We start from the raw sequence: 22,713 nt of genomic DNA on the forward strand, positions 1-22,713 counted from the left end.
GATCAAATTTAATTCTCTTTATAAAAAGACCACAGTGGGATAGAGTTACACAAATTGTCATCTGAGGTTTCAAATGAACGAAGCTTTAATTAGGTTGATTAGGATGCTGTAAGAGAGAGAGGGTGAGAAACAGGAAACTGATGAATCTGCTGTGTACCATGTTGGGCCTCATATGACAGTACTGTCAAATATCTTTATTTCAAGAAGATATACATTAGCATAAAAGGCTATAGTGCTACAACAATGTGTTTATAAGTATTTTAGATATATGAGATAATTATAACTTTCTGAAATCAGTAATTTTAAGCACAGATTTTAATATTTTTATGATCACAAGTTTGCCATTAACATTACCTTCATATATTTTTAAATCTGATAAATTATCTTCTGTATTTATTTACATATTCACTGACTATGCCAAATAAAAATTGTGGCATATTTACTGAAAGCCCTCATAATTTCTCAGTTGTGTAAAAACTACTCACTTTACAGAACATTTGCATAAACAAATCCCCAGGTTTATTATCCTCAGGTTTCCAACAGAGAAACAAAATGAAGGTGGTATGAAATATTTTTGGTAAAAAAGAGAGCAGATCTCAGCCATGTTTGCATCCTAATCTTAGATTCAGTTCTTTACACTCAGCTGCCTGCTACTTGTGCTGTTTCTAAGAATAACTTTTGTCAAAACTCACCTTGCATATCAATAGAGATCAAAAAGTGCCATTTCTGAGAAAACATAATGTACATTCAAGGCCATAAAAAGATTTAGCTAATGTATCTTTGTATTGATTATGTTTTAGTTTTTTTCCAGCATGCTTCTAGGACAATAATAAAATGAGCAAGGCTGGCAATGATCCGCTTAGGAAAAAAAATGCTCATTCAAGATAAAACAGAGACTATCAAGCAAATTGCATTTCATTTCACTCTGCAAATTAAGCACATTTTACATGTATGTTTTCTTCAGATATTTGTCAAGGAATTTGACTTTTTGCATTGACTACTGCCAAATGCAATGTGTTTTGTATGAGTAAGGAATAAAATAAATAAATCCAGCTGCATGTGCTAATGGAGTGGTTACAGCTGAGGTTCAGTAGGCAGGCTGTGATGCTCACTTGTGGCTTTTGTAGTTGTAGATGCGGTAGGTGTACCTCTGTGGCAAAACACTTCCCTTTCAGTAGAAAATTTGCTTTTATGGGGCTTGAGGTGAGAGCTGTTAGGCTCTGATTCTGTGAAAAACAGAAGAACAAATCCTCATGTGGGAAGTATGAATTAGTTACCTAATACAGTTTTCAAAAACTGTGAACTATGATGTGGCTGCACAGCTTGCTAAATTAGATGGGGCTATTTATGTCTCTGTAAGTGATGAAGGTACAAAACTGAGGCTCTTTTAGCTCTTTATATCAGAGCATAATTTCTAAGTGTGCTGTGTATCTTATGTTTCTCTATTCAACCTCTTTCTCTCTATGTGAGTATATCTATTGTTTGTCCCTTCGTCCAACACAAAACAAAACAAAACAAAAAAAAAAATCTGTAGAATATCCCAAAATTCATAACAACAGAAAATTACTTCCTCAGCAGACAACCTAAGTAAGTTTTTTCAGGTACCCTTCCCATTTCTTCACTCACAAGACATCTTTTTCTATTTTCTCCCTAATAACAAAGTCCATGTTGTCCTTCTTAGAGCTGTGTCTGTTTATGCATTTTTTCTTAGTTCCAAACTAGTGTGAATCCAGTTTGGATCTTCCAGTGTACAGAAATACCTCTCATCAAGATACAGCTGCAAGGCAGAAAGCAAGTAGCTTCAGCAAATGAGTGATGGTGTGCTAGCACTAGCAGATATGGCCATGTACTTTATTTCTCTATAGTCAGAACCTTCAATTTTTTTAACAGATGCCTCATCCTGAATATGCAAAAAATTCCAGACATGAGGCATCAGACAATGTATGTGAAGGTTTATTTCTTATGATGGGGCTTGTAAGAGGTATCAGATGTTTGTAATTCCAATATAAGTACTTTTTTTGCTATATTGCCACTGTATTTTTTTCTTTTTTTTAAGAACACATGTATTCTGAGTTCATGTGTTTCTGCTTATTTGTGTGTATTTTTTATACTTAAAAGCAGCAACCTGTCCCAATTTATGGGCTTTGCCATTAGAAAAAGACATATATTTCCCAGGCAGAGGCAGTTCCTCACCCCTAATCAGTGAAATGCAGGTGTGTGCATTTTTTTTCCAAGTCTTATTATATACCTGGCATACATTTCATCTCCTTTTGTCCTTGGGAAACAACAACAACAAAAAAACTCACAAAAAAAAAACAAACACCTAAGTGGGATTGGAAGCATTAATGTAGACTTTCCAGCTGCCATGGCCATTGGGAAGATTGATATATTTCCCTTGTGGGTTTTGGTGGGTTGTTTTTTTTTTTCACCTTCTTCCTCTTCATTTTAAGCCTGCAGCTGTCTCTGGGCAAGCAGCTGAGTTCAGGAGTGTCATAGTTTTCATACTCATATTTATCATATTAGCATTTATACAGAATGAATGAACAGTTAACAGCTCAGCAGCTCTCCTGCATGTTGTGCAGTTTACTTTATGTTTCAGAAAAACAGTATTTAATTCTTGACATTTCCTGGAAGGTCAGGGATTAAGCAAAAGTGTGTGTTTCTATAACCTGGGATATGAAAGAGAGAAGCAGAACATGACCAGACCTAATCATTCCTCCCTGATAAATAAATTGTCAGATGAAAGATGGGCTGATATGAGGTTGCTTCAGAAAACTAATAAAGGTTTTTAACCTTGCGTTAGTATAGAGTAGCTACATAGAAATTGGTGGCATTCTCTTGTCTTCCAGCCACTAATCAAATTACTCTTAAAATGGCAATACAATGAGGAACACTTCCCAGCCAGAAAAAAAAATTGTACCTCCTTAACACATCTATATTTTTTATATCAAATATTTCCCGTCATTAACCCGAACCAGTTTCACATTCACTCAGCTTTACCTTGATAATTTTTGTTACTCAACTTTGGTCATGTTGGAAATAATGCCTTATATTAACCCCTTTCACAATGTTTCTCTATAATCTGTTGTCTAGCAGAGGCGTATATTTTCTTTTATGAGGAACTTACATCTCGTCTTAATTTCTACACTTATGTTCCCAGTTTTGAGGTACTTTAATCCTCAGTTATTTCCCTATTCTACTTCCGTAGATGATCCTTCCTGATATTTAGCTTAAGCTTTCAATACTGCTCAGTCATTTCTTTGCTCTGTAATTTAAAGAGACTTTGGGTTCTTAATATATTTTGCCCTGTTTATTCATGCCACAGAATTCCTGTTTCTAAAAGCTTTCTCTTGTCTCTAAAATATTCCTGAAAAGTTTAATTTGCAAATGCATGAGATATCCCTTTTCAAAATATTAGGTTTCTACAGTCCAAATCTTTGTACCTTCTCAGAAGGATGAAGTGGTGGTGCAGCACAACCCTAGAAAGGCAGAACTCATCTTGTGTTAGTAAAGATAGGCTTTTTAAGTGAGAAAAAGGAGGATCCTGGGTATGAGTGCATAAAATTCCTTTGGATTTTTTTGGATGAAGATGGATGAAGGAGACCAGGTCTTAGATCTGAACAAGTCCACCTGGTTTACCCACCATTTTTTTCTCCATCTATTCTGCCTATTTCTTGAAGACTTATCATTTACTAGTTCAGACAGTCCTGTATCCAGCTCTCTTGTCTAAGTGTGTGTAGCAAGCTTCCTTGCATTTCTGCAGTTCAGCAAATTATAAGCAGAAAGTAATGAAAAATCTTTTCTGTTAACGAAGAATCCTTTTGAAAATCAATTCTTACTTGCTTCAACAGAGGCAAATCTAAAATTGCCTGCCACTGGTATTGGCATGGCATTACCAAACACTTGTGCTCAAGTTCAGACTGTGATTTGATACTGCAATACATAGATTTTTCCAGTAACACCCAAAATTGTCCCATAATTCTTAAAAGCCATTGTGCGGATTTATGTTCCTCACCACAGATTTCCTCACATACAAGCACTTCTAACAAGTCTGTACATCTAGGTCTAACCACAGCCAGAGACTGCTTGCAGGTGATGCAATGATTTAAATCTATCGGCCTTAGATTTTTCACGTAATCAACCAACACTCTCCAAAGTCCTTTGTATTTGTGTATAAGACTGCTCCCAGCTGTGTCTTACTGCACTAGTATCTTACCTGCCATGAAAAGTGTCTTTAAATAAAGGTAGACCAACATCTGAGCAATTCAAAGATAGACTCCTTTGCAACACACAAGATGCTAAAGCATATTCTGTTGACCACTGAAATGCTTCATGTTCTGCTCCAGGTCAGTAAATGACAGACTGAATTTGTGGATTTGTAAAACACCTTTCCTGATACTTACTGAACATCTATTAACTATAATGTGATCCATTCAAATCATTAGTTCTAAAGTATTGAGACTTACAGCTGAAACTGCAGCAGTCCAATCTCCCTTCTTCATTTTCAGACAGGTTCCGATTCCTAGTCACTTGTCTCCAGTCCAGTCCAATTAGGTGATGCAGTTTTAAGTCCTGTATTTTTACCCTTGTATTATTAGTTTGTCTGAGTCAATAAACTGTTATACTTGAGCCAGTCTCCCAAGCACTTCAAGGATCCTATTCCATATTTATTAGTCATACTCCCATTATGTCTGTCTAGCTGCCAAGTTACAACATGCACCTAATCATAAACCTTTAAACCTTTTCTTCAGACTGTTGGCTTTCCATTTTCTTCATCAGAGTGATGGGTAGACACTGAAATATCCCCTGCTAACCACTGTAGACTTAAGATCAACTTTTCATAAGTATGTTTTTAGTATGCTAGCATGCCACATAATTGCTTTCTTTAAAACATGCATTAGTGTCTGCTTAACAAATCAAATAGTTTTCTTCATCTGTTCTTCAAAAGTGTTGTAAATTAGCCAAGTCTTCCTTTCTTCATGAAGCGTAGAAGGCACATGCCTCTTCTTACTGGGCTGCAGACAATCAGATTTCATCTAGATTGCTGGTGGTTGCTTCCTCTTTTGGTGCACTGCTTTAAGGAATGACTCACCATTCGTGGCAAATTCCACAATAGCTTGGAAGAACTTTGGCCTCCTATAGTAGAGTTTTATCAGCATGTCCAGGTTGGGTATAACATCTGTGTGCAACCTAGAAAACCCTCCTTCACTGTGCCTGGTGGATGACTCTTTGCATATCCTCTGGAAGGTAAGCTGAAGTCCTCCTTTCCTTTCCACACAGGCACAGATATTCAGCCTCTGGGTAACTCAGATTTTTGAAAAGCAGGGTCTGTGGCATACTGAAGTAGGAAGTACCGCCCTCTCCAGTGTTTTGGCAATGATGCTTCATTTTCCCAAAAGCACTTTTCAGGGGAACTTTGCAAAACAATAGCAAGTGAAACTCTTCCACCCACGCTGCATAGGTTCTTTCTCTGTGAGATAATGTAGTCCTGTGTTTGATTTGTAAGCTATAGTGACCACAGTTTTATGATTTGAAGGAGATGAGGTATTCCTACAACTAGTCTCCAGAAGCAGTTAACTCCAAATTAAAAAAAAATTCACAATGCTAGTTCCTGTCATGCTGCTTCCTCTAGGCATATATGCAATGGCTTTGATTACAAGACTTAAGTTGGATGAAAGAGAGGAATTTTCTGCAGTCAGTGAAGTATGTTCAAATATAAATGTGAAAAGCAAGGAAGGTGTATGTCCTGAAGTTCAAATTTAGAGATAAACACATAGTGTTGGTGTCTATTTGCAAACAAATAAATAAATAGATGGAGTATCATTTGGAATAATCTTTATTAAATTCAGCAGATGCTTTCAAAATCAGTAGTAAAAATAATGAAATACTGTAGTAAAACAATAGTGAAAAAGTGAATTCAGATCAAATTACTCAAATTTTCTCTAAAACTTTTAATCAACAACTTACATATAGGATATGATTTTGCAGTTTGCGGGTTTATGAACATTTTAGTCTTGTTGCAGGATTTCATTGCCCTTGAATTGTTCTCCTTTATAAATTAAATTCATGCCATAAATCAGAAATCAGGCTAGATACATGAAAAGATTAATAACCTTTGGTAGTTAAAGATTACAAATATTTTCTTTATGTACAGATTTCTTCATTTTGATGTATTGGCTATCTGCTAGTCTGTAGTATTTCATCTGTTCCTTTATACCCATTATGGCCTAAATGTTTGGTTTATACTTCCTGTAGCAAAATGCATGCTCTATTAAGAGTTAAATTTAGTAGATTAAAATGAACTCACTTCCAATCTTTTCATGTGGCAGCCTGCCCATAAGATCAAAACCCGTAAGTGTAGGTTATGTTTAGTTTCCAAATCAGAGTGTTGTGGACAGATGTTTGAAAGCTTAAGATGACTCAGATTCATTTGCTGCGTGGCTTTCTGCCTGGATAACCATACCATACGTAGATCGTGCCATTTTTGCTTTACTGCTGTATTGCTTTGGTGATGACATATATAATCCTAGCATGACCTTTCTGTTAATGGCCCAAACTGTGTCTTCTGTAATGACCATGTAGCCAAACCACATTGAACGTAAAGGACTACTTCTGTCTTTAATGTCAGCTGATCTCAGTTGGATAACATGAGAGATGATCGTTACTTTCACCCTTTTCTGTATTTCTTTCAACTTTATCCAGCTCAAGGTGATATACCCACAATGACTGGAGCCTGTTTGTTGTGGTTTGCCCAGCTGTTTCTTCACTATGTGGCTGTCTTTGCCCACACAGGGAACATACTCATATAGGCTTTCACAGAGAACACTTGAGCAACCATTTTATTTGAATATGTGTTTCCCACTGTGGATTTTCATGGTTTTGTTGCAGTTTTTACAGTTAATTTTTCATCAGAAAAGTAGCCCATGTGTTCTTACTCAGTACATTTAGATTTTTTGTTTAGAATATGGTTCATAACTCGTTTGAGTAAACAGGCTTGCATGAAAAGATTTCACAGATCTTTGAAGTTACTTTTATTTATCAAGATATTTATCAAGAATGGTAAGTGAATGGGGACAGTGGGTTTTTGTTTGCTTCCTTAAATAGGGATAATAAAAAATCTGGCTCAGTTCTTTTAATTAATCCACTCAGACTTCAAACTGCTTAATGGAACAGGGACATCTTTATGGCAAGATTGTTTCTTTTTAAAAGCAACCATGAAAATGCTAAAACATAGCACATTTTGGGTTAGTTTTTCACTGGCTGCCTTCTTGTTTAGAAATCAAATGTTTTGACTCTCCTGTTTTGGTACTGCTTATTGCCCCTGGTGTGACTGTTCAAAGAACTCTCTGTCTGGGGTGTTGCAGCAGAGCACATTCAGACAGTTCTGCTTGGAGAAGGAAGTGGAGAGTTTTGGTTCCCATTTTGCACTTCTGGAACAGTTTAGGGAAGGAAGCACCTTTACACCTTTTATTGTTTGTGGTTGCTGACATCATATCCTTCCCTGGCTGCTCTGTGCGTGTTTCCTGCCATTCTATCAAGATCCTTCTGTGTTGCAGAGAAGAGATAGCGGGTGCGCATGTATGTGTGGGTGCATGTGTATGTCTGTGCATGGATGCACAACAGAGAGACAGGAGCTGCATCTGTCCATTAGCTCTTGTCCCTTCTCAAGGCTCTGATCAATCTTCTGTCAGCAGCCACTGCCTCTGCCAAATCATATAGTGAACAGAAGCCCGCCAAAAACTGAAGTTCCTCTTTTTGTAAGCAGTCCGAATTTTTTATTTTTTTTTTTGTGTGTGTTTGGGTTAGCAAAAGAAAAAATGCTGAAGGCTGTAGCACCATAGCATGTAACTATGTGTTTCTTTAAGTGCAGTTTGTTTGCATGTGACCATGTCATTAAGTTAGAAGGTTTCTTTTATGCGGAGAGTTACTTCAACAGAGCTTCTGGGATTATTTTAAATTCCTTTTTAGATTCTCTTGGATAATGAAAGCCTGCAGTACTGTCTGAGTTTTGTAGTACCTTCAATGTTTCCAGCTAGCTTGCTTTATTAGTGTTAGGAAATACAATTAGTCAGTTAACCAGAACTTTAAATACTTAATCCTTAATCCTGCAAGAACTTTCAAAATGTATTGCATACAGTAGTGAAGTCGTAAAGCAGCAACTGGGATTTGTTGGTCTCCAGAGTTGTTTATACTCTGACTCAGAAGTCATCAGCTTTTGAAGGCTATAGCTCTTAAATCAGATGTCTTGATTTACTCACCTGAATCTAATTGATTAGGAATCAATATAGCTATCTGCTTATTCATGTACTAAAAAAATTAATAGAACTGTAACCAAACACGTTCTACAAGTAGCTTGTGAAACAATATGTATTGGAACATATGTATGTGTCAGTAAGACAGATATAGAGAATACCACAGTATTCTCAATTTTTTTCTAGTGGCAGTGAAAACAGCACACATTATTTTTTAAAAAGGAAATAAATTTGCTAGAAAAACTAAAAAGCTTTTATTTGAAGTTAGACTAATATGCAAGAAAGACAAAAGGGAGAAATTTTTTCATCCCCGCAAGAAAAATTAACTAACTGCATTATGAAGGAAATTTATGTTTCTTTGAACATTGTATGTTCGATGCATATGGCCTAACATATTCGCTCTTCTCCTTCATGTTCTCTCAGGTTGTATGATAGTGTTTAAGAACCAAATCGTTCTTGTTCTCTTTCAGCTTTATGTTCTTGCACATCTGTTTTTCCACTTTAAAATAAAACTAGTGTAGTTAGTGGATTAATACAGGTAATGAAGAACAAAATTCTGCTCATCAGTGTTGCATGCATTACTTCAAGATAATTCTATGTAGATCATAGGAATTTTAAGTGTTCTGGCTTTATACTGTCTATAAGATCTTTTGCTGTTTTCAGGCTGGTCTTAAATGTGGAACTGGTAAGTGTGTGGGAGGGACTCAACATATTGATTCTCCACTAAGGCTTTTGTCCTTCCTGGTAGATTTGCTCAGCATGAAGTAATTTTTTCTGAACTCCTTCGGCATCAGCACCCTGATCTGCAGAGCAGCTCTCATCCTGGCTAACCTGTCACCACTGCTCTAATCTGTCCACCCTGACCTTCCACCTTGAACTGAATAAGAGTTTAGGCAGGGGCAGTGCTGCAAACCAATAGTACCACTGACTGCAGCTGAATTAAAGGAAAGGAAGTTGTTCCATATGCATTTGCTGTGGATTAGTGTATTGGCTTACTGCTACAGAGAAAGCCTGTTCACTCCTCTGGGTCCTGCATGTGCGTGGGAAACGCCATTCTTAACTTGCTCTTTGTATCAGAGGTAAGACTATAGGAAAAACAGGAAAGAAACCCAGTCTGAGGAAATCTAAAACCATTTCTAAAAATAGACTGGGCTTGTTTGTCAACACTGAATATCAGATAAAACTGTCTCCTATCTCTGGGGAAAGAAGTTTCCCACATACATCTAATCAACTCAATTTAATTCAAAGGTTTGGACTTCTCTGTTTTGTTGTAAGTATGATCAAGAGCCTTTGTGTATTTTTAAGCAGCAAAAGAAGTAAAAAACATTAAAAAGAAAATAATTGCAGCCTTTACAATTTTTTGTATTGGTAATACGAGTTGTTCCATGTTCTGTGTTAGGGTAAAGATTTTGACATATATAAATATGACTACGAAATCATATAAGAAGTTAATCATGTACAGAAAGGTAGTAAGTATTACACTTGAAAACTTGGTTTGCCCAGCAGAATAACTATACCATACTGGATAGTTAGAAAGCTCAGACTTACTGCTTGATAACTTGCTTTTTTCTTAAGAGTGATAAAACACTTGAGTAGCTTAGAGTTTAATGTATGCAAAGAAAATCAAGAGACAATTGAAAATCAGAATGAGTGAGGTCTAGCTTTTCTACCTCAGTAGCTTTGAATCACAGCCAAATAATGGATTAAGTGGCCAGGACATCAGCTTAGTGTTCCTTAAGATATTGTAAAAATTTGTGAGGTTGGCTGCGAGACTGCATCTTAAAATAAGGAAACACTAGCCTCAGTTTTAAAATTACTAGATTTTTATTTTTGAGGCAATGTTTTTAATATACTGTGGATCTGACATAAAAACTGTAAGAAAACATTCTAAATTATTCTTCTTCAGATTTCTTTTTCCTCTTTTCTGGATTTAAAGAACTATGTTTATTTCTGTTAGAAATATGTAAATATAAAAATACAGTAAATGAAGGATAAAAGGGGAAATCTTTTACTTTAGTATCAGACTGAACATCATTTCTGTATTCTATCTCTGCTAAGTATTTTGTTGCTAAAAATACTTTGCCTATGATAGAAACTAATTTTGGGATTTATGACATTTTGTGAAATATGAAACATGTACTGTGTTATGTATTTTTATATATTGCATCAAACTGCCATTAGTTTTGTGATAGAACCAGTACTGTAAAGCTCAGGGAGCTAGTATCAGTGCATTACTGAAACTGTGAAAGTATTTTCCAAAACATTCTTGAATTACCATCTTTCCGTATTATTCTGTGCTACAGAGCTTGTCTTTTGGTGCAAAAAAATTTATAAGGAAAGATATATAGTGTTTGCTAGTTATAAATCACTTGCCAGAACGTTTTAGAATTTACATTGAAATGAAATGAGCGAAAATGCACTACTGCTTTCTTCAGGTATTTTGAGTAATACTTGCACTAATCTATATTCTTAAAGAATAAGGTTAAAAATTTTGGATTTAAAGTAGCTGATATCTCTCATATATCAAGTAACACTTTAATAAAGGTCCATGGTATTTGCATAATGAGGGGCATTATCACCTCTGCTGTCAAAACACAAGATTGTTTTCCCTTCAGGAATGAATTAGCTGGCCTACTTAGCATACATAGGTAAAGAAAGGTTCATTACCTCTCTGATTTAGGTAATTTTTCATATTAGAGCAGTGAGTGGTACTTAGAACTAGAGACATCTAATTCTGTTAAAGTTTTGGCAATGCGCATTTCATTCCTTTTCTTCACTTCTTGATATATTAGCATGTTTATTCACAAAAAGAGGTCTTTGAATTAAATTATTATTTCTTGATGCATTACTTATTTTACAGACGCAGGAAATTTTTGTTATAATTTACTCTTATGCTAAATTATAATGGTCAGCTTCATATAACTTTCATGTGGTTATCAATTTTGTAATAGCATTTGATTTCTTTCCTGTGTTTGGCAGGAACAGATGTCGGGGACTGTGAACTGAGTAGTGCAAGTGCTGAAGAAGGAGGTTTGTTTTGAGGAAACGGGAAGGAGGAAGAAAAGAGAAGGGGAAAATACGTAATCGTAAGGAAGAAGGAGAGAAAAAAAAACGGGGACTATGGGGAGAAAAAAGATTCAGATTACAAGGATTATGGATGAACGTAACAGACAGGTGAGTAGCAAAAATGCTGTATTTGAGCATCATACTATATTTCTAAGTTGACTTATAAGTGATTAAAATGTTGATAACTTTGTGTACATATACATATGTACATGTATACCTACACACAATATGTGGAATACTATCAAAGAAAAAGTACTTTTGGAAAAAAACGGAAACCTCTCACACAGTTTTTTCAAGTTTAGTAACATGCACAGTTAGGAATTTATTTCTTGAGGCCTTGATTCTACAAAGAATGATGCACATGCTCTACTGTGGACCCTCTCTACATTCACTTTGACTTCAATTTGTAATATGCATGGTTAAGCAAATCTGTGAATTGTTACAGGATACAGGCTTTTGGTACTGTATTTTGTGAACTGTTATAGTACGAGTTTATTTGCAGGAGGATTTTCAGTTAAATTCATAGATCCAAATTATTTATGTCTCTCCATGTTTGCACTGTATTTTTACCTCCTTCATCTAAAAATGGCACTACTTCATTAAAACAAAAATCTTTTCCCGTCAGTATTTTAAAAACAATTTGAAGACATTCTAAAACCCACGTACAATAATACTGACATGTTATAGTCTCCGTAACTGATGTTATGGCTAAATAGGTCCAGCAGGACTGGTTAATTAATTATTATCGCTGCTTTCAATAAAAGGGCTAAGTAGCTGTCACATATTATCAACACTATCTCATCTAGTTAAAATATGGTCATAAATTAGAGATACTGCTTTCCTGTTTTCAGAAAAATAAAATTCAACAATTGGCATCTTAAAATCAGGGAAAAGCTGCTGCTGTTTACATGCGATGTAGGTAAATGTTTCATTGGAAGTGGAGGTTCACAAGTGTGAGAAATTCTCTGTAATATTATTTAACTCTACAAGTGGTGTTCTTCAGACCTATGGCTGAAATTTAAGAGCAATATTCAGTAGGTATTTTTGAAGAACTTGATACTGAGTTACTATTCATGTATTAATTATATTCCTTTGATCCATAAATTTCTTCATATATTCAGGTTGTTTTTTAAGATGTTGTTAATCTTCAAGGATTTTATAAAGCCATAAAAAACTCAGCCTAGGAATAACAACAAATTATAGTGTTTAACTATGTTTTCTAAGAAATTTTAGATTTTTTTAGTGTTAGTAGTCACTAGTGTTCTCCATAGCAGAAAATCATGTATAAAAGCAAAATTACATTTATGATGGATACACTTTGTGTTTTCCCTAGAGATTGCCTATTGCTATGGGCCAAGCCAAAAATCAATAAATCAATCGATATAAAACCATCAACATATTTGTTTTAATTGGTTTATAGCTTTGAATTGAAATTGGGTTTGACTATATCGTTAAATATTAGTTAATTAGCAGCTAGTTGTTTGGAACTTCCCCATACTACCATGGTTTCGTTTTGAAGTGAACCTGAATTATTTTGTAAATGACACTACAGGAATTTGCCATTAGTAACATTAGTTCATGCAATAGCTTCAGTGTCAACTTGCTTACTCAAATACTGGATTTATGGAGAACTTAATCCCCGGTTTTGTCAAAGAGATGTCTTTCAAGAGGCTAAATTTACTTCAGAAATGAAGACAGATAGTCTTTCAAGTCATTCACAGTAGAGTTTCAAGAATTGTAGCACCAGTGTTCAGAGCTAAAAAGTTATAACTAAAACTATAATGCTAGAATACTGAGAACTATAGTATTCATACAGAAAATGTTTGTCTTGCTAGCTTATTTTGTCTTGCTTATTTGGTAATATCAATCATGTTGAATAGTCACAGTGAGGCTGAAGGTATAGATTTACATTACTTTACCCTCCACATGCTGTAATTGGCTTGATACTGCTTCTCATTTCTCTTAATTTATTGGAACATAATTTACAAAATGTTTCTACTACTTTTGTTCTCTTTGCACTTAGTGCCTTGCTTTAAAGCTCAGTGAAGCCAATGAAAAGATTTCCATTGATTCGTTTGGACTGTGCTATCAGACTTTTTAGTTGTAGCAAAATATGTGTGATTAGATACAACTGGATTTTCACTAATAGCTGATTGATCTTTTAACCATTAACATGAAAAGTACCCTTTCACAAGCCTTACTGTTTCTTTAAATTCAATGTATTCCATGAGCTGTTGTTGCTTCAGCGAAGATGCACCAGGTAATTCTTGTTTTCTAACCTACACGCTTCCAGTAATCTTAAAATAGTTTATATTCCAATATTATCCTTATTTTATGATGTAAACAGGTTTGAATGCACAGAAAAGATTAAAAGGTTGCACAGGGAAAAAAAAAAAAAAAAGGTCAAAAGTTTTTTATTAATAATTTTAAGATACCAGCTGAAGCACAGTTCCACAAAGCTTATTTGTAGCTCCATTTAACATGATATGGCTGGAGATTGTTTCTTTTTCTTTCTTACTACCTCACCAAAGCATGTTTTCAAGAACAGCAGCAAATCTGTTGACTTGAAACTGCCTTACTGTTGCTATATTCAAACGTAGTGTGGTTTCACAATACAAGGCATGCTAGATGGGAATATGATATACACGGATAGTGCATCCTCAGCTGTTTTCAAGCACATAAATTCTCTGCAGGACAGCACATGCAGGGAAAAATAAGTGGAACACATATCAAATGAGAGGATACAGCAATAGTTTAATTCTTCTGCCTTCTCCCAGTGCAAAAGGTGAATCTGTATAACAGAGATTTTGCTAAAGGGTTTAAGTGGTTGCAAGACCTGCAGAAGGTGATTTCTGTCCCTGCTTTTCCATTCATTTGCCCAGTGTCCTGAGTAGCTGTTTACGTTAACCATTGAATGGAGTACTTGTTCTATCGGTATAACAGCCATTTTCTTCCACACTACTGTCTGCTGTGGTGCTAAGGTACACCCCTACTGCTCAGAGTGATTGGGAAGGACAAAAATAGTGCTGACCTCCCTTCAAGAGGATTTCATTTGGTCTAGTCTAGTTGGTTGGATTTGTGTACTTTAGTGACCATTCTGGTAATAAATGTAAGTTGAAACTGTCTGTAGTCAGATGTCTGGCTGCAAATCTTATAGAAATGTGTAGTATGGGGCATGACCTGCCCTTTTCCAAAAACTATTTCAAACTTTGACATTTTGAGTTAAGTTAAACTACTGCAACCTAGACATTAGAGGCCTAATCCTTTTACCCTGGACTGCATAAGAGCTCTGTCATTGATTTCAGTGAGTGCAGAATTCAGGCTTTTAACTAGGAGGAGCCATTAATTTACCGTTGTTTCATGTGGGCTGCAAGTTGGCTGTGTTTTCCTGGCCCTTGTAGCTACCCTGTGCTGACAAAGATGGCAAGGATGTTTAAATCTTCTGTGAGTGATGAGAAATTCTCTTCGCCTAAGAAAGTTTAAAAAAAAAACATCTGAAAACTTCCCTTTCACTTTGCTTTTAGCCACAGGAGTATGAACTGCCAGGGCTAGAGTTAATGTGTATTTATTCATGTAGTTTAGTTGCCATCATGATATTAAATGGAAATGAAAACTCTTAAGAGAATCCTATTATAAGCAGCCAGATTCAAATAGACTGCATACATGATATTATTTGCACCACAAATAGAACCAACAACCAAAAATATTAGCACTGACATCGGATATTCAAGCTCCTGACAGCTACAAGGTCTTTGCGCAGAAATTTCAATGGGGCAAATTGGAGAAGGCTGCTGTGAAGATTTCTGGGTTGGTTAAAAGAAAAAAGTAAAAAAAAAAAAAAAAAAAAGAAGAAGGGCATTTGCAAAAACATGGGTGAACTTTATTTTCATGGTTTTTCTTAATTGACAAATAATTCAACTGGCTCTATTATGGTCAACACACAAAAGAAAAAATTACGTTCATCTGCTTCAGAAAAGTCCTTGTATTCTCTATTTGTTTTTCATCAATTTAAAATATTTTGTTAGTTTTAGGGAAGACCTTTTGTGGTCTGCTGTAGACTGGGATCATATGAAACTCTTCAACAGTCCAGACAGGGCTGCCCAGGCCTAAAATAAATAGGTATAATGACGTAAATGATATTGTATTACTGTTATACTAGGTCACTTACAAAGCATCTCATTAAATCCATGTTCTGTGAGCTAAATCCAGAGGTACATTGACCCAGGAAAGAAGGCATATTGACCCAATGACATTCTGGTATTGGGTCTGGAACACACTCTTGCTTTTAATCTGCTGTTTTTTCTAGTTAGTGTTAAGAAATATCAGGGTCTTACATGGTGATCCACCATTTTTTATCCCTCTGATCATCCTGCTCATTAGTTCTGCATTTTTTTTTCTGCTTCTGAAGTATACTGTTGACAGGTCCACAATTAGAACCAAGTTGAGCTTCGCTAATGATTCTATATACTGTTTAAAACTTCTCTTTCAATGTATGCAAGCTGCTGGGAGCTTAGGTGTTATTAAATACCATAGGAAGTATATACTTCAGTGTTAAAGTGCTTAAGACACCCTTTTTAAACTATGTCTTTGTGATTCTGTGGAGTACAATAGTAACAAATACTTGCTGTTTAACTTTTCTTGCACAGACATTTTATCATTCTTTGATTCCAACAAACCCATAAAGTTATAAACCAACACTTACTGCAGCTATCCACTCAATAGAAAACAAATGAAAGCAGATAAGTAAAGTGAGGTTATGGGGCAGGTGAAGAGCATCCTGGAGGGAAATGACAGTTTGCAGGAAGACCTAGATTTGTTCTACACACTTCAATGCCTAATGCTGCTAGTCAAAACTAGTTTCAGCCTCATGTCTCTATCTTCATCTGTGTTTCAGCTCTGTTTGAAAGAGTAAAAGATCTCAGTTGAATCAGAAACTCCTCTGTAGAAAGAGAGACTTGCATATTAGTGCTAACATGGACACAAGTTAGATAACAAAGTTTTTTCCACCCATCTTTTTGTATTCTCAGTCTTCCCTCATGAAGTGTCTTAATTTGATTCAAGATCTGAGATTATGTGATTTTTTAGCCCCAGGGAAAGTTTTTCGTAAGAAAACATAACTGCTTAACTATGCAATTAGGCATCATTCTGTTCAATGAACATTTGTCTTAAACATCACATGCTTTTTATCTTTTACATATCTGAATTCCTTCTCTTGCTTCCATTAAACTGTATATAGTAAGACATATACTTGGAATATAGTGTTGCAATTAGGCCTGGGTCCTGCTCTTTTTCATCTTATTTCAGATGTAGTTAGGTTTTCTGTAAACAGGTAATACACCCCAAGTTTTCATGGCACCTAAATTGTTATGATCTGAACAACTCTGGCTGCACTTTTCACGTCATGCCAGATTATCTGAGAAGTAAGGTTTTAAGAGAGCTGCTGAACTGAACCGTGAATTTCTAGAACAAATTACGTTTAAAGTTAAGTGTGCTTGTGTTACAAATGTATGTTCTGAGCATAATTTAGAGTGAATTAGCATACGGTAAATATTTAGGTCAAATTACTTTTAATTTGAAGTGTGAGCAAGAGGCCTGAGAGAGTGCGGTAGTGAATGAGGCATCTGCCAGCACGGCAGAGCTGAAAACCAGTGCAGACACAGGCGAGAAGGCTGTCTTGCAAGGAATAGTTTGGAAAGCCCTGGGGGAGAAACCTGGAGGTGGGAAGCAGAACTGAAGCCATTGTGGAGAGGAAGAAGTTACACTCTTCCTGTTATGACAGGAAATGCAGACAAATGTGCTTCCTGACCATTTGCTCAGCAGGGAATGAAATATTCTTTGACCTTTACCTTATGAACATTTTATCTGCACAGAACTAGTAAACATGTTTTTTACCTAAACATCTATTTGTACCTGCCAGAACTGGTGATAGCATACAAAAAAAAAAAAGACGTCTTCTTTCTTGTGCATTGTATTGGCTACTGTAGTTGTGATACAGATGATGTTGTCTGCTTAAAATACATACGTATCTGTACCTCTATCCGTAATGGACCTAATCTTATCTCTGTTTAACATAAGGAAATGAAGTACCAGAGATTAACCATTATTACCCTTGCATCCCTGTCTGCTTTTAGATCTTAATTTGTAAGTTAAAGTGAGAAGCATATTGATACTGCCTAACCTGCTAATTTCTGAGCTGCTATATCATCTGTTAATTAATAGAGCTTCCAATTATCCCTCCTGTTTTCAATTACAAAGAAAAAATTTGTATGAGAGACCCACCATCATGTGTTGGATTTAGGCAGATTGAATAATATCACTATTTTAAGTATTTTTTATGTACTAATATACTAAAAATGGGGCGTAACATGCAAGTACAAAACCTTTTTTATACAGATTAATCATTAACATTTTATTTGTTATAGCTATAATTTTAGGGCATCCTGCTTAGAACTCCTCTTTATCTGGACTGTTCAGCAAGTTGTAGCTCAATATGCTTGAGGCTTTCTGGGACAATAGCTCTTTCAGCAGCATAAAATCACTGCTGTCTTATCCCTGTAAATTATGCTGGAGGGTTATAAGAACATGGAAACAGGCTGATGAAGGTCCTTCTCTGCTCTTTAAAGGGTCTTTCATTTCATATGGCATGCCCAGCTATGGCATAAAGGGAGGCTTGTCTAAAGTGAATCCTTGTCTGGTGCTGCTTCCCGTCACACTGAGGATCACTGCAAAGATTGTTGCAGCCAGGCCTCTTCATATGACAAGCAGGTCTAAACAAGAATCAAACAGGAGGAAGGGGAAGAGAGAACATGGCAAGATCTGTAGCCTCCACAGTAGTTATTTGGGGTATGAACATATGATAGGATTGGGTGCCTGCAGGGACATTTTAGTCAAGAGCCTCTTGGTTTATACATGGCCAACTTGGCTTTACTATGTTTGAAGTTATATCGTTCATGCAATGCCTCCTCTTTGTCACATACATCATACCTACCATGCTTGCTCCACTCCCTCTGGCAGAAATTTTGACTTTCCATATGAAATACAGAGAGCAATATTTCTTCTTGACCAGGCAGTGTCTTCATCAGATACTTCTGTGCATCAGTGGTCTCTGTTTTTCACTAGTCACTCATACGTGTTGTCATGAACGACTTTTTTTCTCAGTTGGGAGACTGGGGGGAAGTTTTCTCTAATTTTCCTAATCTTCCCACAGATGTTTAATGTCAGCAAATGTATATGGGAAGGTTTATGTACAAATTCACTGTTTCTCTCATTTTCCTATGTCAGCAGCTATATATCTTTATAATCAGGATAGGAAGATGTAATGGGAATGCTGATATTTTGCCACTGGCTGGGCTTAATTGCTTGAAAGCTCACAGGACTCCTACTTCAAAAATGTAAAATGTTAGCACATATGCTGTAGCTGTTACTGACAAATACAGCGTGCTGTTATGGCTCAACATTTTGGGGTGCGTGAGATTTCAGAAAAAGTAGTAAAGGACCTGAATTAAAAATAAAATAAAATAATCCCAAACCAACTCACACAAAAGTATAAAAAGAAACAAAGCCTACATTACAAAAAAAAAAAAATACTGTATTGTGAAGGCCGTGTTCATTAAATGGGAATATTTATGTTGGCTTCTGTTCCTCCACTGATGTGTTAATATCTATAAGAAACATGTAATTGTTGTTACCAATTTAGTTAAATAAAAGCTATTACCAAGGCCAGTATCACCATTTATACACACACATATTTATATTAAATTTCAGCATGTGAAGAAATTCATACTTGCAACCAAACGACATTGTCTTGTAGTTTGTTTCAAGTAGGTTTTACTTACTAGTGATTAAACAAGGAAGTCTACTCTGAGCCAAATTACCCTCTAAGTGGAACGTATCACAGTGTGTGATGTGCACACTTCAATTTGGGCTGCCTACAGCCCCATTTACAGACATTACAATGGCTAGTCCATGAACCATCTCTCACAAAACTCTTGCAGCTTTATGCATGAAGAGCTAGTTGGGAGATGTTTCCATGGCATTGAAGAGCCAGAGTTGAAGTAGAAAAACATCCTTTTAATAATCTTGGGCTTTAATGCCTTTCCTTTAGCACATGCAGTGGTTTTCATCTTTAGATAGAATTTCATCAGAAGTGCATAAAAATCTTGCCTTGATTTGAATCAAGGAAGCTGGAAGCTGGCTACTTCACCAGGGTTTTTTTGTTTGATTATTTTTCTTTTACTTTCCCAATACTTGTAAGCAGCATCTGATTTGCTCACAGCCTATAAACTCATCATCATTTATGCTTATTCATATAGAAAATACTGCAGCATTTAGTAACCTGCCTTTGCGGTACTACCATTCCTGTTATGATGGCAGTTTGGCTCTTAAATTTCTAAACATAACCTTTAAATATGCAAAATCATCTAAGACAAATGTAACAGACTAGTGGGTTTTCAGTTAGTACAAAGGGATGGAATTAGGTTATTTTTTGGTATGTTTCAGAGGTAAATGTAGTACTCTCCCCACACTGGGATTTTCTTGCCATACATGTAAAATGATGCATAAAAGCACCTGATAACAGTATTTAGAAATAGTGGCAGTGTTTCAAACCATGTCTTTAATATACACATGCTTTAAGAGGTTTTAAAGACAGTTGAATGCTGGCCTCTGATCAGTTCCACTTCCTCCCTTCAATCCATTTTCATTCTCCCCAGTTCTCACACTGTCATTATAAAACATTATGTACCCCAAAAAGAGAGAACTTCCTAAATTGCCTATCATTCTCCTAAAGAGGAGGAGATTTGTGCACTGAAAAACACCTACAAATCAGCAGTGGTTTAGACAGCAGGGATAATTAATCATATCTTGACTGATGATGATGGCTTGGCTTCGCGAGCGAAGACTTGGGAAGGGCTTTAACCACGCTTACTACAAGCACGATGACCAAGGGCATGTGGGATATCCAAATCTGGTTGGAAAAAAAGGCTGCTTAGGCAATCAGGAAGTGTCCGACCACGACTGTCAACTCCTGAGCTAACTCAAGCTACCCTTGCGCTGGTCTATCTTGATTAATAGTGTCAGTAAAGGCCATTTAGTATTTGATTCCTGATGCTGAAAAAAAAGTCAGATATTAAACAAAATAGTACTTTTTTGGTGTCCCTTTTTAAATATGTCTCTGTATGTGTACTTTCTTTCAGTCTCACTAGTATTCTTTATGTCAAATGACAAAGTACTGACATTGTCATTTGTTATATGACACTATCATGACTGAGAACTATGAACACAGTGTATGATGACTGTGTGACCACCTGGATATTTTGGTACTTCAGCTACAGCTACATGAAAGCTTCTGTTCATGTGGATTGTATGTGACCTGTTCATTCCCAGCACTAACTCAGTTCAAGCAGTCAGAGCTTCTTACATGTAAGGTTGCACACTGCCTTTCACCTAGACAAAGGAGACCAAATATTTTAAATTATTTTTGCTTATTTTTACCATTTCATTTCAGTGAAATTTCTGCAGTACTAGAATATTATCTCTTACCTTAGACTATATTTATTAGATACTTTCAGGGTGGGTGAATGCAATTAACATAATAAAAGGTTAACAAATTGAGACCCAAAAAAAAGTTAAGTAATTAAGATGCTGTCTACTTATATTTTTCACAAAAATATTTTAACATATGAAAGATAGGTATATTCATCTTTCTTATGTAGCCACATAGAAGAAAGTGTGTAAAAAGTTAATTTCTTTTTAATGGCTTGAAGAGTATTCTTCGTCTTTTCTGAAGTTACTGATGTTTCCCTAAACATTTGCTCACCCCTACTATAAACTGTTGTAAAAGCATAATAAATTTACATATATATTTTATGTATATATATGCAAATATAAGCCACAATGAATGGTATATTTAAAAAGTAATATTCCAGATTACTGTAGAAACAGTAGTAGATACAATTGTTTTTAACACCTTTATCAGCAGTGGCAGAAAGCATTATCAGGTAGATTGAGAAAATGTGAGAAAGGTCAAGGGTTTAAAAACAAATCAGATTTAAAGCAATTAAGATTATATTGGGGGGGGGAATCCATCTGATTTGTTGCTCTTTAATACACTTTCCACAAAAAAAAAAAAAAAAGGGAAAAAAAAGAGGAACTCTAACCACTATCATTCTGGTGGTAAGTATTATGAAATAAGCATGTGCTACGTTGCACAGCTGTGTGGTTATTCTAAATGTTCAGGAGCACCTAATAGTAAACACAAAGAGTAGCTTTAAAGATATTTTTGTACTGGAGTGTGCTTTGATAGTAGGAAGCTGTAACATGCTAAATTCTGAGGTTTCTGTGCAACAGAAACCATACCATACAGAGACACTGTGCCTACAGCACTGTAGTCAAAAAGTTGATTGAAAGGCATTTTAGAAGCAGAAAATTATTTTGAGTTAGTACATGTTAATTTCTGTGTGTTTACCTTTTTCAAACATGCTTTTATAGATACATATGTTTCAACAAATGCATTGCAATTTTGTGTAATCAGGGAAAACATTAAAAGAGTATTTGAAAGATGGGAGGGTTTTTTTTCCAGAATTTGAATGGAGTTTTGTTACCTGCCTCATTTTTCATTCCAAATATCAAAAACCATTGAGACAGACAAATTTAGAAAGAGCTTACTATCAATTAATCATCCTTGAGACCAGTGCTGTGGAAAGTGTGTTTTTAAAATGCTTGAGTAGTTGTGTATAATGGTTGTTCATCTTAACAATACATTGACAGAGGCTAAGGAGATTGAAACAACAATAAGAGGAGTAACATTCAGTATACATTTGGGAGAATACGTGCTCATGGTGTTAGCACAGAACCTCATCTTTCTGAGGTGGACTAGCAAATAGGGATTAGCAATACTTAAAGATCATGTTTTCCATGGCCTGATGTGCTGGGATTTTAAGGTAGTCTGGGGTCGTAATTAGCATTAACTTGCGTTAAGAGTGTGACAAGATAAAACAGCAGCCATACAAACTACGTACAGATGAAACTTCCTGCTTCAGCATTAAAGTGCAGGGGTGCTATTGCTTATGGTAGCAACAAGCACAGGATTCGGCAGAACCATAAACTTGGTCATGTGTCTGTCCTTGAGCTATGAAAGATCTTGACCACATGTTAAATTTGATTAATAATAAGTTTACCAAAGCCATATTTTGATCATAAAAATTCTAGTCACTGAGAATTATTAGAGAAAAAAATTGATGTAAACAAAATCGTAGTTGTTATATATGCTTAATGGAAATTCCATATATGAAGAAGCGGAAGAAGTAGAAAAACTCAACCATACAATTAGCTTAAACAGCTTATGGTAGTTTCTTATTCTGAGTCACATGTCTTACTGGAACTTGTAAGATAGTGC

At 35.7% G+C, this 22,713-nt stretch overlaps 1 protein-coding gene across 13 annotated transcripts in view; it reads left to right on the forward strand.

Annotated features, from left to right (window-relative positions):
* The window catches only part of MEF2C (myocyte enhancer factor 2C), a 124,246-nt gene that overhangs the window by 35,094 nt on the left and 66,439 nt on the right, over positions 1-22,713 (forward strand). For 12 of the 13 annotated variants that reach the window (XM_062605206.1, XM_062605194.1, XM_062605202.1 and 9 more), the window contains exon 2: positions 11,232-11,426. In XM_062605206.1, coding sequence (XP_062461190.1) covers positions 11,373-11,426 — 54 coding nt within the window. In that variant the 5' untranslated portion in view covers positions 11,232-11,372. Of the gene's footprint in view, positions 1-7,584; positions 7,758-11,231; positions 11,427-22,713 lie in introns of those variants that run through there. The other variant, XM_062605196.1, reaches the window with a different exon arrangement.

Source organism: Pezoporus occidentalis, unplaced genomic scaffold (assembly GCF_034315485.1).
Source record: "Pezoporus occidentalis ecotype Australia unplaced genomic scaffold, CSIRO_AGI_Poc_V1 ctg90, whole genome shotgun sequence".
NCBI classification, from domain to species: domain Eukaryota; kingdom Metazoa; phylum Chordata; class Aves; order Psittaciformes; family Psittacidae; genus Pezoporus; species Pezoporus occidentalis.